General features: G+C 44.4%; 1 protein-coding gene across 1 annotated transcript in view; it reads left to right on the top strand.

Annotated features, from left to right (window-relative positions):
- Positions 1-18,452, top strand: part of NFATC2 (nuclear factor of activated T cells 2) — a gene marked incomplete at both ends in the record, with an annotated part of 84,601 nt that overhangs the window by 25,926 nt on the left and 40,223 nt on the right. Inside the window, 3 exons of the mRNA XM_084296451.1 lie at positions 1,262-1,464; positions 2,828-3,000; positions 12,957-13,097. Of these exons, the coding sequence (XP_084152577.1) occupies positions 1,262-1,464; positions 2,828-3,000; positions 12,957-13,097 (517 nt within the window). The remainder of the gene's footprint in view (positions 1-1,261; positions 1,465-2,827; positions 3,001-12,956; positions 13,098-18,452) is intronic.

Below are 18,452 nucleotides of genomic sequence, written 5' to 3'. Positions count from 1 at the left end.
GTACAGATAGTGTTTTAGTGTAAGGCAAGAAAAGTGGCTGAAGGTGAACCATCCTGAGGGAAGAATGAGTTGCAAAGAGCAGTGACTCAAGCTCACATAAGTGATTTCATGAGAAAAAGAACGTATCTACTATTAATGCTATTTAAGAATTTTGCAGACAGCTTTGTAGGGTAGAGATGTGGATGTTGAAAGGGAACATCTTCCCTGAGGGAAGAGGCCAATGGGCAGAAAATACAGTGCTGTGAGCATTTGAGAAGCTGATGCTGGTGTTTAGGACTGGATTTGGGAAGTTTGGGAAAATATGTTCATAACAGCGTAGAAAATGAGAGGACAAAGAGAAGGGCAGAGCTGTGAAGGTGAAGGCAGACATCTTGTATTAGTTGTGAGGTAAGCAGGGAAATGGGAGAGCTGTGGAATTTGGGTCTTGCACATGCCAAGGCTGGAGAAAGAGATGTGACAGGGATTGGTAATTTCTGAAATGTTTATACATAGTTTAACATTTCAGTTCTCAAAATCACGGACACAATTGCTAGATACCTCCTGTTTAGGGTTTTTAAAAGTATTTTTTACAGCAGTTGAAGAAGGATTCATAAGCTGTGCAGAGTCAAAGTCATTTTACTGTACACTAGGCTGGACAGACACCAGGGTTTACAAGTTGAATGTCACACGGGGCCCAAATTCAAAGACCCCTTACTCCATTAGCTTTAATAAGGTCTGTAGAAGGTACAATTTATACCTGCAGGAACGTAAGCAGGGGACTCTGTTCTTGCCGTGCTTCCTGCTGATGGGAAGCAGAAGCCCTGCCCAGGGCTGCAGGTGCACAGGACCACCTCTGCTTCTGTGGCTTTATCCACCCCACAGGGAAAAATCTTTTGAACCTCATTTAGGATTCAGTCACTGCAAATTAAACAAATGTACTAAAAAATGTACCTTTTGAGGGTATTTATCAAAACATTTTGGAGACAACCAACAAATTGCTGGTAATGGAGAGCTTGTCTGGAATTTTTTCCTTCTTGACATATCTAGTGTTATAACCATTAGTTACATATTTTCCATTAACTGCTTTTCCTTGTACAATGTACAAGAAAGTACTCTTAAGAGGTTGTCTGTCCCTGAGAGTAGGGAAGAGTCTGTACTCCATGTGTAGTTCTATCTATCTATATCTCCATATCTGTGTAGATGTCTGTAGATCTGTTTAGTTTCCTGAAATGAGAGCATTGCAACCCCCATGTGTGATAATAGATTTTTAATGTCTTGCCAGCTTCATGGTTACATGGAGAACAAACCCTTGGGTCTTCAGATCTTCATTGGGACAGCAGACGAACGGATACTTAAACCCCATGCTTTCTATCAAGTCCATCGCATTACAGGAAAAACTGTCACCACCACGAGCTATGAAAAAATCATTGGCAACACCAAAGTTTTAGAGATCCCACTGGAACCCAAAAACAACATGAAAGCAACGTAAGCATTTTTATTTTTATTAGCAAAGTTGTGGCATGTTGAAATTCCTGCTCCTATGGAAAGCAGTCACTTAAATGAATAAAGATGTCTGATCTGGAAGGACTCCCCTTTCCAAAACATGAATTTAAGACCCTTTTTACAAAGGTATGAACAGACAGTTACAAGCACCTGGGTTAAAGCTGCTCAAAGAATTACCATGTATGCATTTTTGCTATTTGCCCCAATTGCTTCAAGAACTACATAGTAATTGCCAGTCATATTCAAAGTTAGAGTGGCTTGGTATGGCACTAAGGAAAATGAGACACAAATCTCAAGTCCATAAAGTCCATATGCTGCAGGGACACAATGAGAAACAAGGAGTAGTAAGTAGACAGTGCATGAAAAGTGTACATTACATTTTACAACAGTTAACAGAATAGAAAACATCTCTTCTGAACTCAGCCAAGTGCTCTGGCCATGAAATCGCACTCTCCTGTTGTAATAGTTTACCAGAAAAGCAAGTACAGGCACATCTTTAATGTATTATTTCTTCCAGTTTTATGGAGGCAGAGGGATGAAGTGGGCACCAGTCTGAAACTTTGGGCTTGAATGTGTGCCAGGCAGCACGAGAGTGATTGCTCTGCAGAGGGAAGAGCTGTATCTCCATCCTTCAGAGGATACTGACAAACTTGGCAGAGCAACTGTGTTTTTAAGCCCCCCTACTTCATTGAAAAATCCACATTCTTTCTTTGTATATCTTTTTTTTTTTTTTTCTCCCCAGAATATATACCTCATTTCTCCCTTTCCTTCAGGCTTATCCTTCCCTCTGCACCCAAGGAAATAAATAAAAGCCCACATCTCAAATTTAAGCAGCCAAGTGCTAAATGGAACGTGATCGTCTGTTCCTAACAAGTAACCCTGGAATAATAAAGCCCTGCACATATACAGTGGTGAGGAACAGTGTGGGTGTAGGAAACAGCTCGGGGTGTATTCTCACCAAATGTGATTTTAATTCATATGAAATGTATGGTGTCTTTCAAATTGATATCAAACCAGTTTGGCAGTGCCTGTTAATACTCACTGCACCCTCTGAGGGCTGTTGCTGAACTCAGATCCTGTAACATTGGCACTTCTTCTTGCCTGGGCTCTGCTGTAGACAAGTTTGCTAGGTTACGCAGGGCTCCTGAGAAGTTAACCAGTGTGTATGTACTGGGTAATGTTAAGTAGCAATGCTGGTTTCAGTAGCCCTCATCCTCTCTTGCCATTCAGCCCTGTCCTTCTCCTGACATTCTCCCTTTGTGAAGGGCTGCGGTGAATGGGAGCAGAGAAGAATCTTCTTTGCTACTAGGCTGTGCCTGCCCTGAATAGCTTGTGTGTTTGGCAGCATCGACTGTGCGGGGATTTTGAAGCTGAGGAACGCGGACATTGAGCTGCGTAAGGGCGAGACAGACATTGGCAGGAAGAACACCCGCGTCCGGCTCGTCTTCCGCGTGCACATCCCTGAGTCCAACGGCAGGATCATCTCTCTGCAAGCAGCATCAAACCCCATTGAATGCTGTAAGTACCTCCTGAGATCTGCAGGGAGCCAGTGTGGGTGTGTGTATGGGGCTTATATACATCCTGCCTGTTTGTGCAGGAGTGTGCACACTGCCTGCCATCCTGGGAACGGTCATATTTGTAGTGGCAGCACAACCAGAACTTGTTATCTCCAAGCTGGTGGTTGGAGGCTTTGAATACAGACATGGAGTGGCAAATGAAATGGAGAAGAGATTGGATTTCAGGGCTTGAGCACATACTGGTTGTTGTTTTTTCTAGATGACGGTGCTGAGGGGTGTGCAGCTCAGGAGGCTGCAGCTGAAGCAGGGAAAGCCCAGGTTATTCTGGTATTCCCCTGAGGGACAGAAGAAAGCTTGCAGTTTTGATTTCTGGGGAGCAAATTCTATAAGTGTGTAAACTGAGAAACCTGCACCTCCCACTCATTTTAACGTACTGGATCCTGAGAAAGAGAGGCCTCCAGCAAGGTGCCCCCAGGGTCGAAGTCATTTCTGGAAGGGCTCCACCCACTGCGCTGGTTTATGTGCATCCTGTGATGCTTTTTGTTGATAAATGGTGCCTTTTCAGTGGTTTGGGGATTTCACAAATACAAAATGAACAGTTTTCCTCTCCCTTTGCTGAATGACTCACCCCTTTAGCAGAACCTATTTTGCCATAAGTTATGTGAAGAAAATCATTGAAAAGTTTCTTGTGTGTATTTATTGAGATGCGGGCCTTACTTAAATAATTACTTATTGTAAGAGAGGAGCCTATTTTGGATATAAAATCAAGACAATTTGTGACTAGTGAATTATTGAAAAAAAAGCAGTAGAAGTGAATAAACAAGGCAAGACTAAGGAGAGGATGATGGATATGTGTATGATCTCTTGGCAATTTTTATGAGAGGATGACAACTCTCAGAGCATTTTACCAGCTGTGTGAAGTCTCCGGGCACCGTGATGGGAGAGGAGAGCAGTGGGAGTAGCCACCACCTGTCTCCGTAGGAAACAGGATCCTCTATGGGACCTGATGCCTGAAACAATAGCAGCCTCCACCCCCAACATGTCCCTGCTGAAACAAAGGCCTATTTGCTAAAGGAAACATTCAGTAAACTGCCAATATTGTTTATAAGAAGGGAATTGCAGTGAAGGAGCACCTGGCTTCTGCCTCAATTTCTTTTCCAAGTGAAAGCAGCCCATTCCTGCCTGCAATGGGGACCTGCTTGGGTGGGGAAGCTCTGGGTGTGACTTTTACATCCACTGTACAGATAACCAGCATGGATCCAGAGCAGGTGGACGGGCCCTGGTTTATGTGTGAGCCCACCAATCACACCCATTATTCCAGTCTCCTACAGTAAAAGCAAATACTGCTTTCAGAAAGAGTGAGCTAGGCGTTTCTAGTACCCACGACAGCACACTGTATTTGTGCCCATCATCAAAGAGCGTTCAAGCAGAAATCCGGTCACGGTTTACAGAATAAGATCACATTTTCCGAAGGGTATGTGCACACCTAATTTGCCTGTGCAATGACTGCTATTTGCAACGGCTTGTTTAAGACGTCTAGGCACTTATTCTGAGATGTGTTTGCTTTGATGAGTCCTAGAGGCATAAAAAAAAACAACACACAAAACAAAACAAGAGTCATTAGTTTGTGGCTTATTTATAAGTTTATTATAATCAAATTGAAATTAAGAAAATGTTGGGCTGCTTAGCAGACAACAAAGGACATATGAGAACTGTGCTTTTCTGAACTCACGGAAATAGAGTATAAGGTGACCTGGAGAAGTAAGCCTCTTCCATTTAGAATGTATGTTACATATTTACGGTGTTTTTGCATTTCACTTGCACTTCCTGATCACAGCCTGGTTCTAGGAAGATGGCTAAAAACATTAGTTGGTTCAGCCAGTGCTAGTAATGCAGGCTAAATCACACTAGAGATGATAATCTAAGTTGCTCACAGGTAGTGCTCAGATAAGCTCAGGAGACCTGCTGATGAGCCCTGGTGTAGCAGAAGGGGCATGCTGGGACTTCGAGATATTTTGTCCTTGCATCCCATCTCCCCCCTTTCTGTGCTGCTGGGATTCTCTGTTTCATCACTGTTTGCTTTTCACTTTTTTGACATGGCTGCTTGGGAGCCCATGCCCCTGGAGCCTCTCTCCTGAGATCTCTCCTGTCTGGTAGCTGTTAATAACATCCCACTGGGTAAGTAGCAGCTCTAAGATAACTGGCCTCACCAGTGGGGTTCCCTTGAGAGCACTGTTGCTACCAACAGAACATCTGAGTGCTCTCCTCAGCAGAAGCAGATCCCAGCTAAAAACTCCCACTGGTGTCAGCAGATCATTAGCTGCAATGAAGCAAGAACTGCAAAGTATCTGCTTTTCTAGGGAGCAGTTTGGTTCCACCTCATCTGTGTCACATTCAGCACTTGACAGGTTTTAGGAGGGGATTTCACAGGTTCAAAGAATCATCCGGAGCAAGTTCCTCCCCAGGCAGCTGTGTGGGAGGACCATGGAGGTGCTATGTTGTTAAATGATCAGTTATGCCTCAAAATGGACCTCATATCCAGACATGCCTGCACACTCAGCAGCTTGCAGCTTTTCTCTCCTTTTGCCTGTTGATTCACTCTGAAGCCACTGAGGACACAAAGGCATTTCAAAGTCCTCTGATAATTGTAGCAACAGGCTATCACTCAGGTCGGGATAAAAAAGCCACTGTCTTTGAGGCATGGTGCTGGAAAGGTGAGAAAAATCTCTTCTCCTGGTCGTTGTTCCACACTGACACCCTGAAATGGCAGCAAGCCCACAGGAGCTAGGTGAGTTGTCCCCATAATCTCAGCCACTGGGGCCATGCAGCATCATGCAGCGTGGCGCTGCTCCCTGCCTGTGCATGTCTGCAGGGTTATTCCTGCTGCAGCTGTACGTGTCCACATGCACATCCCTGACTGTGAAGATGTGTTTTAGGCATATGGTTAACTCATGAGGGTGAGCTTTCGCTGGGACAGGCAGGGCTCACTCTGAGCCTGGTGCAGAGGCAGGGCAAGAAGTGCTCCAGCAGCACAGTGCTTGCTGTGTAGAAATGACCTGATGCCTCAAAGACAGCGGCTTTTTTATTCCTACCTGAGTGATAGCCTGTTGCTGCAATTATCAGCAAGTGCTTGCACGCAAGTATCCTGCAACCTGCCCGTAAAAAGCAGGTGCTGCTCAAGCATAAGCATCTTGGATCTGAAAACTTGCTAGAAATGACCTGAAGTCTGAGTCTTAATGTGAGTTCTAATCTCTCAATGTCTTGAAAATATAATTAGAACTAAACAGTTTTCAATCACAGTTCTTTGGTGCCAAAATACAACATTGTCACCAGCACAGCAGTGGGTCTGAAATCAGAGTGGCTACCACACAACTGCTAACACGCAGATGCTGTGACACAAGGGATTGAAGGGTTACAGAGTTAACCTGTCCCTTCACGTGCAGCCCTAATAAAAAGCCACTCAGTGAATTGCCGCAGAGGGTTTTTGGTATTTGCAGACCTGATCATTGTTCTCAAACCATTCAGACAACATCTGCAATATTAGTTCTGTTTGTTTCCTGGCATTTGCTGTTCAGTGTGAGATGAGGCTCATTTCTTGGTGAGTATCGGTGGAGTCAGGTCTCTACTCCTCAGCTGAAATATCCATGGAGCAGGAAAGAAGCAGCACTGAAGGGATTTCAGAGTAGCCACATCAGCACCTGTGAGGCTGCCTGGTTTATTCCATGCTGCTGGCAACCAAAAATCACTCTATGCAAATATCTTTAAGATGTGAATGTAGGATGAGGAGTACCACTCATACTGTGTCACAGGTTTTATTCTAATGGATTGTGTGCTTAAAGCTTCCCAAAGTGTCTCACAGTTCGTGTTTCATATAATCCATGTTTGCTGAAACTAAACTGCTCGTGAATGGCTTAAAATGCAAATGATGGCACTTGGCATGAGAGAGAGAAAGGTTCTAAAATCTTGTTCTTATAATAGATATTCCACGGTGGTAAAAGCAAAACAAACAAACCTTATTACTAAAGAACAGTGTGTCCATCCGAGGAATTTAAAATAGTTTCTGTTATTGACAGTATTTTGTTCCACTAAATTGGGTCAAATATCTTATTTCCCTTTAATCAATTTCCCTGGAAGTTTCCTTTATTTTTCTCTCCTTCTAGTAGATTTTCCCATCGTATTAGACAATCTGAGCCTATGATACTTGACACATTAATAACTACAGAGGAAAGAGCTAGTCATTTAAAAGAATGTTGTCTTGGCAAAGCGGGGAGTGCTTTTCCTCGGCCATGAGTTGTGCTGGTTGGAATACAACGGCAGGCAACAAGCAGGTCTGGTTTACTGAGATAAAAAAGCAGAAGCAAATGGTCTGTTTGCACCTGAGAGGTGCCCGCTGCAATTTTAACCAGAAGCAAGATTATTATGAGAGTAGCATGGTTTCCAGATGAATTAAAGGAATTCCCCCTCCCCTTTCATTTCAACTTCAAGACAGCCATGCACTTTGCCGTAAATACAGCTGACACAAAACCTGGTGCCTTTCCTAAAGTAAAATTTCTCTTTCCTAATTTAAAGCTAATTCTGACAACTTTTGCCACTTTTAATGTGCTACTAAAAGATTTTAACCTGGAAAGTCTGTCAGAAGGAAAATGCTCACCCTTTTTGCAGTAGTGCTGCTGGTAAAAGCAAGCGACCCAGCTTATTACGCAGACCATGGATTTCTGAGCATAATTTAAGCTCAGCAGATCTCCTCCACAAGGGATTAAAGGGAAATGCTGTGCATACCCGCAGAGATGATCGACAGAGAAGTGAACCGAGGCCATGGTTTTCCTGTCATTAATCACATGCTGCTTTGGTGAGCTGGCTGCAGTTCATAGAAAGCATCATACTTATCTGACACTGCTGCCATCAATGCTTGTCACTCCTCCTTCGCAAGGGCATCATAAAATAAATTATGTGCAGGGAAGGAGGTGGAGAAAAGCCCTCTATTTTTGGTGCCTTTTTCTTGGATGGCTCTGTACAAACTGCTGATTAAGTCTTGCTGGCGACAAATTGGAAACTGTTGTCATTCCATATGGGGGTTCTTCTTTTGGTAGCATTTGAATCACATTTTCAAGGTTTCACATCACAAGGGCTGGAAATTAGCTTTATTTCCTTGATTCTCACTTAAGCCTTCCACTCCCCTGTACTCCTACCAGGAGGTAATCCTCCCACCCCTCCAATTAGGAGGTTGTTCCTCGAGGGGGTGCACTGCTGGTGCCTGCCTGCCTGCTAGAGATGCCTCCTGTCCTTGGTCTGCCCCCAGCTCCCACGCTGCAGGTCCTCAGCCTGTGCTGCTGTGCCCACCCTGAGAGCTCCGGGTGCTTCAGCAAGTGATGAATGGGATCAGAGGCTCCCAGGACGTTAACGTGTTGGACAGGCACTGGGCACAGGAGCACTGCTCCTATCAGTCCTGCCGCAGGCGAGCAGTTCATGGTAAATAAACACAGTGTGACAGGAGGAAAGAGATATTTACTTTGGCTCATTAAGGTTTGCACTGAGGTGGAAGAATTAATCCCACAACAAATTATGCTGCTGTTAAGGCTCTGCTATTGCTTCTAGGGTTTGGGATTTCTTTTTTAGTGTCAGACAGGCAGCTCTGCTTGCCCTTCTCCAATCCAACAGGAATCAGTCGCTTGAGCCAAGAGCCTCTGGGGGTTTGGAAAGACATGTTAGGGGCAGTGAGTCACGGCTCAGAGGCTTCCAGAAAGCTGGGTGAGCCCAGGACAGGGTGTCCAAAGTGAGACCTGGACATTTGGCCTGGGGGGACCGCTGTGCTGGGATGCAAGTCCTGACACCCCACCCCACCCCCCCTCTTTTGAATATCCAAGTTTTAGTTTACTTGGCTTGTGGGGGCAGTTAGAGGTAATTAGAGGTAATGCTAGCTTTGTCCTTGCTGTGCTGCAGGTGGTCCTCAGTCCTGCTCCTTGTGACCACCCAGAATATGATCTCTCCTGAACTGCGCTCAGCTATGCAGTCAGTTAGAGGGACAACACATCGATTTAAGCTCTGGATCTGGCGTTGCAGGTGTCAGGTGGCATGGAGCAGCTATTCTTTGGCCTCTACTTACACAGAAGTTTGCATGGAGGCCTTCAGTCAGTCCACAGACTAAGACATTGAGAAGCTGTGCTAATACCTGGGGGCTATGGAGTGTCTGCTCTGCAAGCGACCGTCAGACCCGCTGCTCTGCGCAGAGTTCACAGGCCTGTTCCTCCCGAGAGGCAGATCATGTAAATTCCCTGATCTGGCCCTTGCTCTTATTGCATGTGCAGGGAGAAAGATTGCCTAGACGGTTCCTCTCCAGAGGCTGTTAAGATACATTTAGCTTCAGTTAAGACTCCTCATAAAACGAGTCAGCCTTTGGGCAAGACAAGGCAGTGCTTGGAAGCCCTCCAAGCCGGTGGAAGGAAACGATGCTCAGGCAGGGCTGGAGCTGCTCATCAAGGGGACGTGTGGAGGAGCACTGATGGGGAGCAAGAGGGGCTCTCGGGCAGAATTGCAATTCCCTGAGGGGCACGCTCAGGTAACACATCCCTGGGGAGAATTTGCAGCCACAATAGATGTATCCAAGTAGTCAGTTGTCTCAAAATATCCCTTTTTCTTCCTCGAAGCCCAGTAACTTCTGCCAAAAAAGGAATGATTGTAGGTGCTGTGAGCAGGTGGGAAAGCAAGAAACACCCTCACCCAGCCTTGGCACATTTCTTGTGGTCAGCCTGCAGGCTTGTGCATCCCATGTGCATAATTCAGCCCACCATCCCAGATGTTTAGGCCGTCTTTACGCTTCCTCCACCAGCTGGCACAGGGATGGGGACCAAGGGGACAAGTCTTGCAGCCTGGCAGCGATGTGCAGGCCCCTGGGTGCTGTGGGCAGGGGAGGAGGTGCAGGGGCCACATCCCTCCTGGCTGGGGGTGCCTGGAGGTGGTGCAGTGGCTGGGACAGCAGCTGCCTTTCTCTCTCTCGTGTCACTGTGCACATTGTGTTTCTTGGCACTGTGCATCCATGACATCTTGATTTGCAGACAGTCAAATAAAATAGAAAAATAATGTCCCCTGTTAATAGGTTGACACACTGCTTCAGGCCAAGTGTGAGTATTTCTATAGCATTTGCTTTGCTGCCTTATGTCAGTAACTGTTGCTATTGAAAGTAAACACCCCAACTGGTTAAATCAACAGCGTTTTGTTTATTCAAAGCTCATAAACTCCAGTAGCTGTAGGTCACTTTATGAAGTGCCAGCCCCTGGGGGAAGAGAAGGAATAGTGTGAAATTATTGCACGCAGTCCACCCATCGTGAGCCTTAGAGGAAGGGGATTTATTGGCAATTAATATTCCTTGCAGAGAAAAATAAAGTGATCCTATTGAGGCAGCTCCATGCTGAACCTTAAGCCTCCTTTCTAGAGAAAATGGGAAATAGGGGGTCTCCTTGCAGACCTGGGAGAAAAATAAGATCTTGGAAAATGATTTTTTTTAATTTTTATTTTTTTTTACAAACTGGTTTGCAAACCACCCAGTGGGAGAAGAGTGCAGACAAAACATGCAGTAGGAAGCCTAATGCTCAGTAGGTACCCAAATTCCTCCACCTTTGCCATTCGCATGATGTCTGCACTGTGAAACTCAGCTGGAAGATTTCTAAGTGACATTGTTCTGCTGCACATCTGAAGCAGATGTGGGTTTTTACACTTATAGGTGTGGCTAATTCTGGGCCTGGGTGAAAGCACTTCTGGAGATGCCAGTAGCCTCCTTGTGCTGTAGCTGTGCCTCAGTGTAGCTTTGCAGCAGCCTGGCTACCGCTGGCCAGCGTGGGGCTGTATCAGGGAAGCCCCAGCGCTCCTCTGCCCACTGCAGGCTTCCAGGCAGCGCTGCTTGGCTGCCCAGCTCAGCTGGGGAGAGCAGCAGGGTTTGGGGTTTCCAAGGAGCCAGGATGCACAGGCTCCCCAGTGAGCCTGCTGTCCTCCCCAGCTCCCTGGTAGGTTGCAGCATACACAAACACTGCGCTCTATGGAAGTTGGATAGAGACTTGGTTTTCAGCAGTGATTTCCAACTTGCCTAGTTCCAGATGTATTTCAGATGAGTCAGATGGTTATTTCCAGGCTAAAATTTGTCCTTCCTCATCCTGAAAAAGCCTTGAGAACCACTGGTCAGTGGGATGTCAGGTACAAAGCTCTCTATTGAGACACTCAGTCTGCAGGAGACATAGTTTAATCTGCAATTTTGACAATTTGGGACGCTTTTGAAGTGAAACTTGTGGGTTGTGTAGGAATAAAGAGCATTCAGGGCAAAGTTTAAATACATTTTCTCTTGAGTGTTGTAGACATGGTTTTGGTTATTGCTATTTACTTGTAAGCCTTTGAGGTTACAAACCTTTGTGATAAATCCAATTATGAACTCATCAAAAGCGTGAGTATTTAGGGATAGAAATTAATCATGGAGCCATGTGAAAGAAATTAGCAGCTTCTGTGAAAATAATCTGAATATATATTCTTAATTGGCAGTATCTTAGCCCAGCTGTTGTAATATATTTGAAGGGAACAATGAGTCATAAGGTTGTTTTAAATAGATTTAAAAAAATGCCTCTCAAACGGCAGAAGAAAGTTACAAATATTGATTTATCTGTGTTTCTAGCAAGACAAAAAAATAAATTGTTCCCCTCTCCCACAGACACCTGTCTACAGGGTTTAACACTTATGTTTTCCCACCAAATACCCCAGCTTTGTTTCTGATGCAGTGACAGAGTTTGTGCAGCTCTTGCTGCAGCCAAGAGCCGTTGGATTTTCGGCTCTCTGAAGGCTGCAGAGCAGTAAAAGGGTGCCTGGACCGCAGCCCTGCCTGTGTGCGAGGGGAGGCCCAGCACTGGACATATAGGTTAACGTTTCTTTGGTTTTGGCTCAGCGGTGAATGGTGTTCAGTGAAGGGAAGACACAAACGCTCGAGGTCTCTTGGGAGCAGGCTCTTTGTCAGAGAAAGTTAAAACCCAGCCAAGGCAGCTGTTAAATAGATGAGCGGCATCCTCTGGAGGCCTTTCCAGTTGGGGTGGATGAATCTGGAGGAGTTTGAGTGCAGGTCATGAACTCGCAGTTCACCAGACCCAAATTGCTGCCCACCTGGTCTGCTCACAGGGAAGCTCCTGATATTTTCCAGCTGCTTGTGTTGCAGGGAACAATTCTCGCATCTTCACTTTCTTCGCCTCCTGCTGCTCGTTAGCAAAGAGTTGAAACAGGATCGTAGGGATGGTGACCAGGACTCTCCAAAGCTTTCCTGTCCATGTAAATGACTGTTTTAATGGGATGAGAGGACCATAGTGGGAGAGATGGTGCTGTCCTGGTTTTCTGGCTGAGGAGAGAAAGAATAATAAAGCTGGGGGCTGCTTGTACACACCCGGCTTTGTGATTGCCCCTCTGGTTGTGTGTGAGGCCTGCTGTGTGCACATGGAGACGTGTTGGCAACCCGACTGTGCCAGGCCCAACACTGGGCCTGGTCTCTGTGAGAAGCATTGGGCTTTTGTAGAAAGGGTTTATTTTTATTTTTTTTTCTGAAGGAATTCAGTGTTATTCAGTGGAATCCTCTCTGCAGGTGGAATTTTTGGGCTCCAGGACTGTAGTGTGCCTGCACTTGAAAATTTGGCTATTTATTTGGAAACAGACATGGGCAAGTTCCAGCTCATTCATCCAAGCTGTCCTTTTTCAAGGACAAGGAGTAAGGCCAGCACAGCTGAATCGCTGCAGCCAGCTCCTGAATGTTTCCAAATAAAATGCCTTGAGTAAGTTTATTTTTCCCTCTCAAACCTAAATTTAGCGCCCTGGAGGAGCTGCTTTGGCAGTCAGTGGATGGTAACGATGACAAGATCGATCTGTGGATAGTTCTGGGAAGATTTGGAAAGTGCTGGTAAAACAGAGTTGATTTCATTCATGTCTGTATTTTGTCCACAGCCCAAAGGTCTGCTCATGAACTTCCAATGGTTGAAAGACAAGATATTGACAGCTGCCTTGTGTATGGAGGACAACAGATGATTCTGACTGGACAAAATTTCACAGCAGAGTCCAAGGTGGTGTTTACAGAGAAAACTTCAGGTAGGGCATTTTTTTTTCTCACTTTTCCTAATGTGATAAGGCAAACCTGCAGTACTGTTGTGTCTCATGATACTGTTCTAAGATTTTTGCTCGTGAGTAACTCTACTCCAGTGAGTAATCCCATTCAAGTTCTGCCAAGTAAAACCAAATTTCTTGAGGTAACCTTGTGAGTAAAATTAGTCCTGGGTGCTCACATCTGCATTGTCAACCTTGCAGACACTGTTGGAAAGTAAATCAAATGTCATGGGGAAGATTCACAAGAATATAGACATTGGGAATCAGCAGAAAAAGGGTACATTATCAAAGAAATTAAATGACCGTTACATGTACCCTTTTGCTTATTTAATCTCATGTTTTGTGAACTTTACTGTGGAAATAATAATTGAAATGACCATTTTTGTTGAAGTGAACTACAGGCAGAGGTTGGGGCTTCTGCCCTTAGAAGTCTGTGAGAGAAAAACATGTGTAATATGTATTTTGATATCAAAGTAAAATTATTTTTATACACATATTGAGACATGAGAACACATCACTGCATCTTCCATATTTTTTCAGATATTTTCGGCATTGATAGTTTCCACATTGATAGTTTTCACATCACTTCTTATAAAGAACCCCTAAAAAGGCATAAACAGAAATATATATTTCCCCACAGTGTGAAGGGAAACAGTGCCTCCACAGGCAAATGAAATTCAAGGCTGTGAAACATGCTGAGATTAAATGGAAAATAACCCAAAATGTCACAAAACACATATAAAAATATATTTTATTGACTAAGGGCCTGCTTCTGTAAAGCTTCTTTCTCTTTCAATTATCCCCAGACAGGCAGCTGCACAGCTCTCTGAAGGATCTGTCTCTAACTTTACCACGTACCCCTGAAACACATAGTCAAAATTTGCACTGCTTCCACGTGTACAGGTTTGCATCACCTCAGCATTGCCATTGCAAACTGAGGCATCAGGTTAAATCATGCAGCTATCTAAGCCTATGCACACCCATGCATCTGTCCTACTGTCTGTGCAGGTACAACCATGTACAGCAGGTACATGAAGAACTCACAGAAGGAAGGCTCAGACTGTAGCAAAACAAATCAAATTCAATTCAGAGGGAAAAGTTCCCTGTTATAGCACAATACTATTTTTTTTTCCAGTAGAGCTGCATGTTTTAAAATACTTTTTGCCAAATTTTGGGGGTATTATTGCTAGCTCTTGAGCAATAACGAAGAGGGAATGACTAGCAGATTACAGATTATCTCTGTTCTCTTTTCATCTTGGCTGTTTATTTGCTTAACTTGCACAGAGCCAGTACAAGATGGTCCCAAGCCCTAGTTGGTGTTGGATGAATATAAGTAATAGGAATAATGAGTGGTTACTGGGAGTTATTTAGTTGCCTAGCATCACCTCTACTGCCTTTGCTGAACTCTATTTATTGTGTTTTCACAATGGCATGCCGTAATAAATACCACTTGATTTCTGACCCAAAGAATACCTTACCCTAGAAAATATGCTTAACATGGTCTAATGGTTCAGGTGGGCGGAAGAAATCCAGATTTTCTTGTTTACAGGTGGAAACACAAACAAATGCATTCTGCTGTAGTTAGTTACCTGTTTACTTAGAGCAGAATTGTTTCTTTTCTAATATCATATGCACACAGGCATTTCCTCTCACCTCACTAGGCAGTATGTGTATTTTATTGGATTTCTTAGGGCTTTTGCAAAATGACATTTGTTTCTTTGTAAATGGTCTGGGCTTGTTTAACTTACCCTTCATTAGGCTTGATTTTTTTATTTGGAATAATGTGCTCTGCAAGGATAACAACAGCATCCAGGGATCAGAAAAGCATCTTGCAATATGAAAGGCCAGACTCTGCCATCCTTTAGTCTGGTTTGTTTTAGTGAGACAAAGGACTCTGCAGCACAAAAGAGCAGCAAGAGTAAAAATAATAATAATAAAAAAAAAAAGTAAAAGAGCAATTTTATTTAAACTTCACAGTCCCTTCGCATTGCTAAGAAAACAGACTGTTCCTAAGTTTTCTGTCAGTAAACTAAGGCAGAGAAAGCCTAAGCAATATATCCAGTGACTTGCAAGAAGGGATTTAAGATATAGCATCACCCAAGTGAATAGCATGTGCGTGATTTATGGGGTAATGCTTTTGGCAAAAAGCAAGCCAAACAGTCATGTATGTGGGCATCAGCTGGTGAAGTGGGGGAACAAAAAGCGTGCTGGAGGTCCCCCTTTCTTCCCACAGCTCCAGCAAGCCACACTATTTCCCAGAAAGAAGGAGAGCTGCTAGGCCACTAGGCCTCTGAACTGTGAAGGTTCTGATGAGCCTGTGCAGTCAGAGCAATTTTCTTGGCACCCTTTCTTTCCTTTTAAGACCATGTATTAATTCCTTCCCACTGTGCTGCCACTGTTCCGTCGATGTCAGCGAATCGTGAAGGTGCATGGGAACATGCTTGGCAGCCCGCAGTGGTACCTGTCCCAAGAATGTTTTGCAGTAACTAAAGGAGATGATACACTAAAAAAGAGGTAGCTCTTAATGCCATTTCGAGGAAACATCTGAAATGCCCAGCCCCTATTTCCATATGAGAGCAGAGAAGGCTTTGGCTGGAACAGATGTTAGAAAGTAAAACGAACAACAACATTTTCCACACTAAATCTAAAGCTTTTCTTCACTGCTGGGGAAACTGCATTTTTTTGTTTCTTTTTTTACCTCCTGGTAGTGGAGAGCCATGGCTTATCCCAGCAGCAGTGCCCAGTCTGGAGCAGAGATTTGCATGCTGGTGTTCCATATCCTGCACTGCTCCCTGGCCACCTCTGTGGTCGGTCTCTGGCTGCTGGGCTTTGGATAAGCGGTTGGCATAGGGGGAATTTAGAGGATGGGAGACCTGATTCAGGGCTTTGGTCTGGATGAGAAGTGTGTGCATGCTGGTATATAGGGTGGCTAGGGGACTCTGTGCCATGCTGCAGGCCTGATAGCTCTCTGTGTGTCCATGCACCATTTTATAATGTAGCAATACCTCTTGCAGATACACCGTGAAGTGCTTTTAATGTGAAGATTGCTTTCTTTAATAGGTGTACATTTAAGGCAAGAAAGGTTAAAGCTTATCTGGATATGTAAGTCACGCAGGGGCTGATGTGACTTCAACTGACTGCAGTAGATGGAGAATTAAGCCTTTGTGCATGGCTTGTAGAGGTTATCAAGTGTCCCAGAGAGCCTGAAAGTTAGGATCTTACACACCTGGGACCTTCAGCTTCTCCCTTTATAAACTGTAGACTATTTTAATTATTACCGTGGCCTTACTTAGTCATTGTTGCATTAGACTGCAGGAACACAGAACAAAAAGGGCTGGTTGTGCAGCCCACTTCTCAATTAGAAACGTCGCTGGGTGGAAGGAGGAGGTGGATATTGCACTCACCTTGGAGCGCTTGCTTGCTGCAGCGCCCATCTGCACAGCAGTGTGCAGAAAGCTCTGATAAGCTGCTCAGCAGCAAACTAAGCCACAATAAACATTCTGGTGGGTGGATAGCACGCGTGACCCTGCCATTGTCGCGTCCTCTCCTAGCTCGCAGCGCTGCCCCGGGGAGCCTCAGAAAGAATTGTACCTCTGTGCAGGCAGGAAGATGCACCACCTCTCGGGGGAGCACAGTTTTCTCTGAGTTTCATTTTAACAGCTCACAAGCCTTGTCTGTGCTAGAAAGTGGTGCTTGATTTCCCACTTTTGACACCACTTTTAGCTCTACCAGTAATGGCAAGGGAGAGAGCAGCAGTGTGGAAAAGCATCTGATAGCTTTCAGCATGTTGTGCTCTGCAGGGGGCCTTGGCTAGGCTTGTTTGCCTTGTGTTTAAGATGAGAGGAGCAAGACATTTATTTATTTATTTATTATTTCCTCCCCTAAAAAAACCCTCAGTGCAGTGAGATGTTCTGTTCGCTGTTTCACAGACACTCTACCATCTGGGTGTACCTTGAACTTGGGGTCTGGATTAGTGTCTGCAATGAGCCGGGTGCTGAGGTTGAAGCCTCTGTGACTTACACAACTGAGTAAACTGCTCTTGGGGTTCACAGTTGTAAAAATTAGGTTTCACCCTTCAGATGAATGCTCAAAACATACTTCATTTTCCCCTGGATTTTGTAGGCAATTCTTCACTTAGTATTAGTGACAGAGAGAAATGTAGAACTGTTTATACTTGTGACCAAAATACAACTTGCTCCTAAGAACAATAATGAATACTTTTTACTTCTCTATAACATATGTATATTTTCCACTAGAAATACCTGGAAAATAAAGAATATTCCCCAAATTACGCTGGGCTGTCATTACGCAAATAGCTGCCTTTTTGTGTTATACTAAAACTAGTGCAATTAACTCGCCACCAAGAAGTCTGTAAAAGGCTCATTTTAGGCTTGCGACAGGAAATGGCAGCAGGAAGCGAACTGAAGGGGCTGGAGCTCAGTGCTTTGTCTGTGAGCAAGGGGATAAAGCGCTTGTGTTTGAACTGCTGATGACTAAATGACATTAATTTTCTTAATGATAAGGTTTACCAACATGCAAGCATTATAGTTTTAAGTTCTTTTTAAGGTTACTTATTTTTGATGATCAGTTGTAATCTTCAGCTGCTGTAGGGCAGGGGAGCTCACGAATTAGAGTCAGGATACAAAAGCAGAGTTGGGTCCAAGGAGTTAGATCTAAACTCAGAGAAACCTAACTGAGCGCATCTGAATAAAAATAGGTCAGGGGAAGCAACTGGATGGGATTGTACAGGGAGAGGTTTGGACGTGCATGTATTCCTTCAGTTTAGATCTGGAAGAGAGAGCTTGGAAAGCAGTCCTGTGGCTGTTAAGGGTTTTGAATATGCTAAAGGTCGAGGGTGTTAGTTAGGGCCTGTATCTTACAATGCAGTAAAAAGGAAAAAAAAAAAAGGTTTGGAATCCCCCTTCTTATTTGTTTTAATTATCACGTAATAATTTGTAAATCAGATGCAGTTGGTTGCATTCTGTTTATTCCCATTTGTGTACTGGTTACTGCTGCTGAGCTGTGAGTGATAGAGAAGTTTCGCGTTGGTCCAGGAGAAAAGTGCAAATGGACTGTGCTTTCCCCTGCCAAACTCTTATGGTGGCCACATGGACATCATGAATCATCGCTAGGACAATGTGGGTGGTGGAGGAACAACCCAAACAGAAAGCGTACATCTTTGGAGTAGATCCACCATAAATCTTTCAATTCAGCTACACAGCGTAAAGAGAGGAGGTGGTGCTCTCTGCACCCTTTGAACTGATGCAGCTGTCAAGGGCGCTGAAGCATGGCCACTCAAAGTCCATTTAACTAAAATAAATCCTTCCAGCCTCTAGATTC

This window comes from Netta rufina (assembly GCF_964035555.1).
Source record: "Netta rufina genome assembly, chromosome: 16".
NCBI classification, from domain to species: Eukaryota; Metazoa; Chordata; class Aves; order Anseriformes; family Anatidae; genus Netta; species Netta rufina.
The sequence above is the reverse complement of the archived record's forward strand: the minus strand, read 5'-3'. Positions and strand labels throughout refer to the sequence as shown.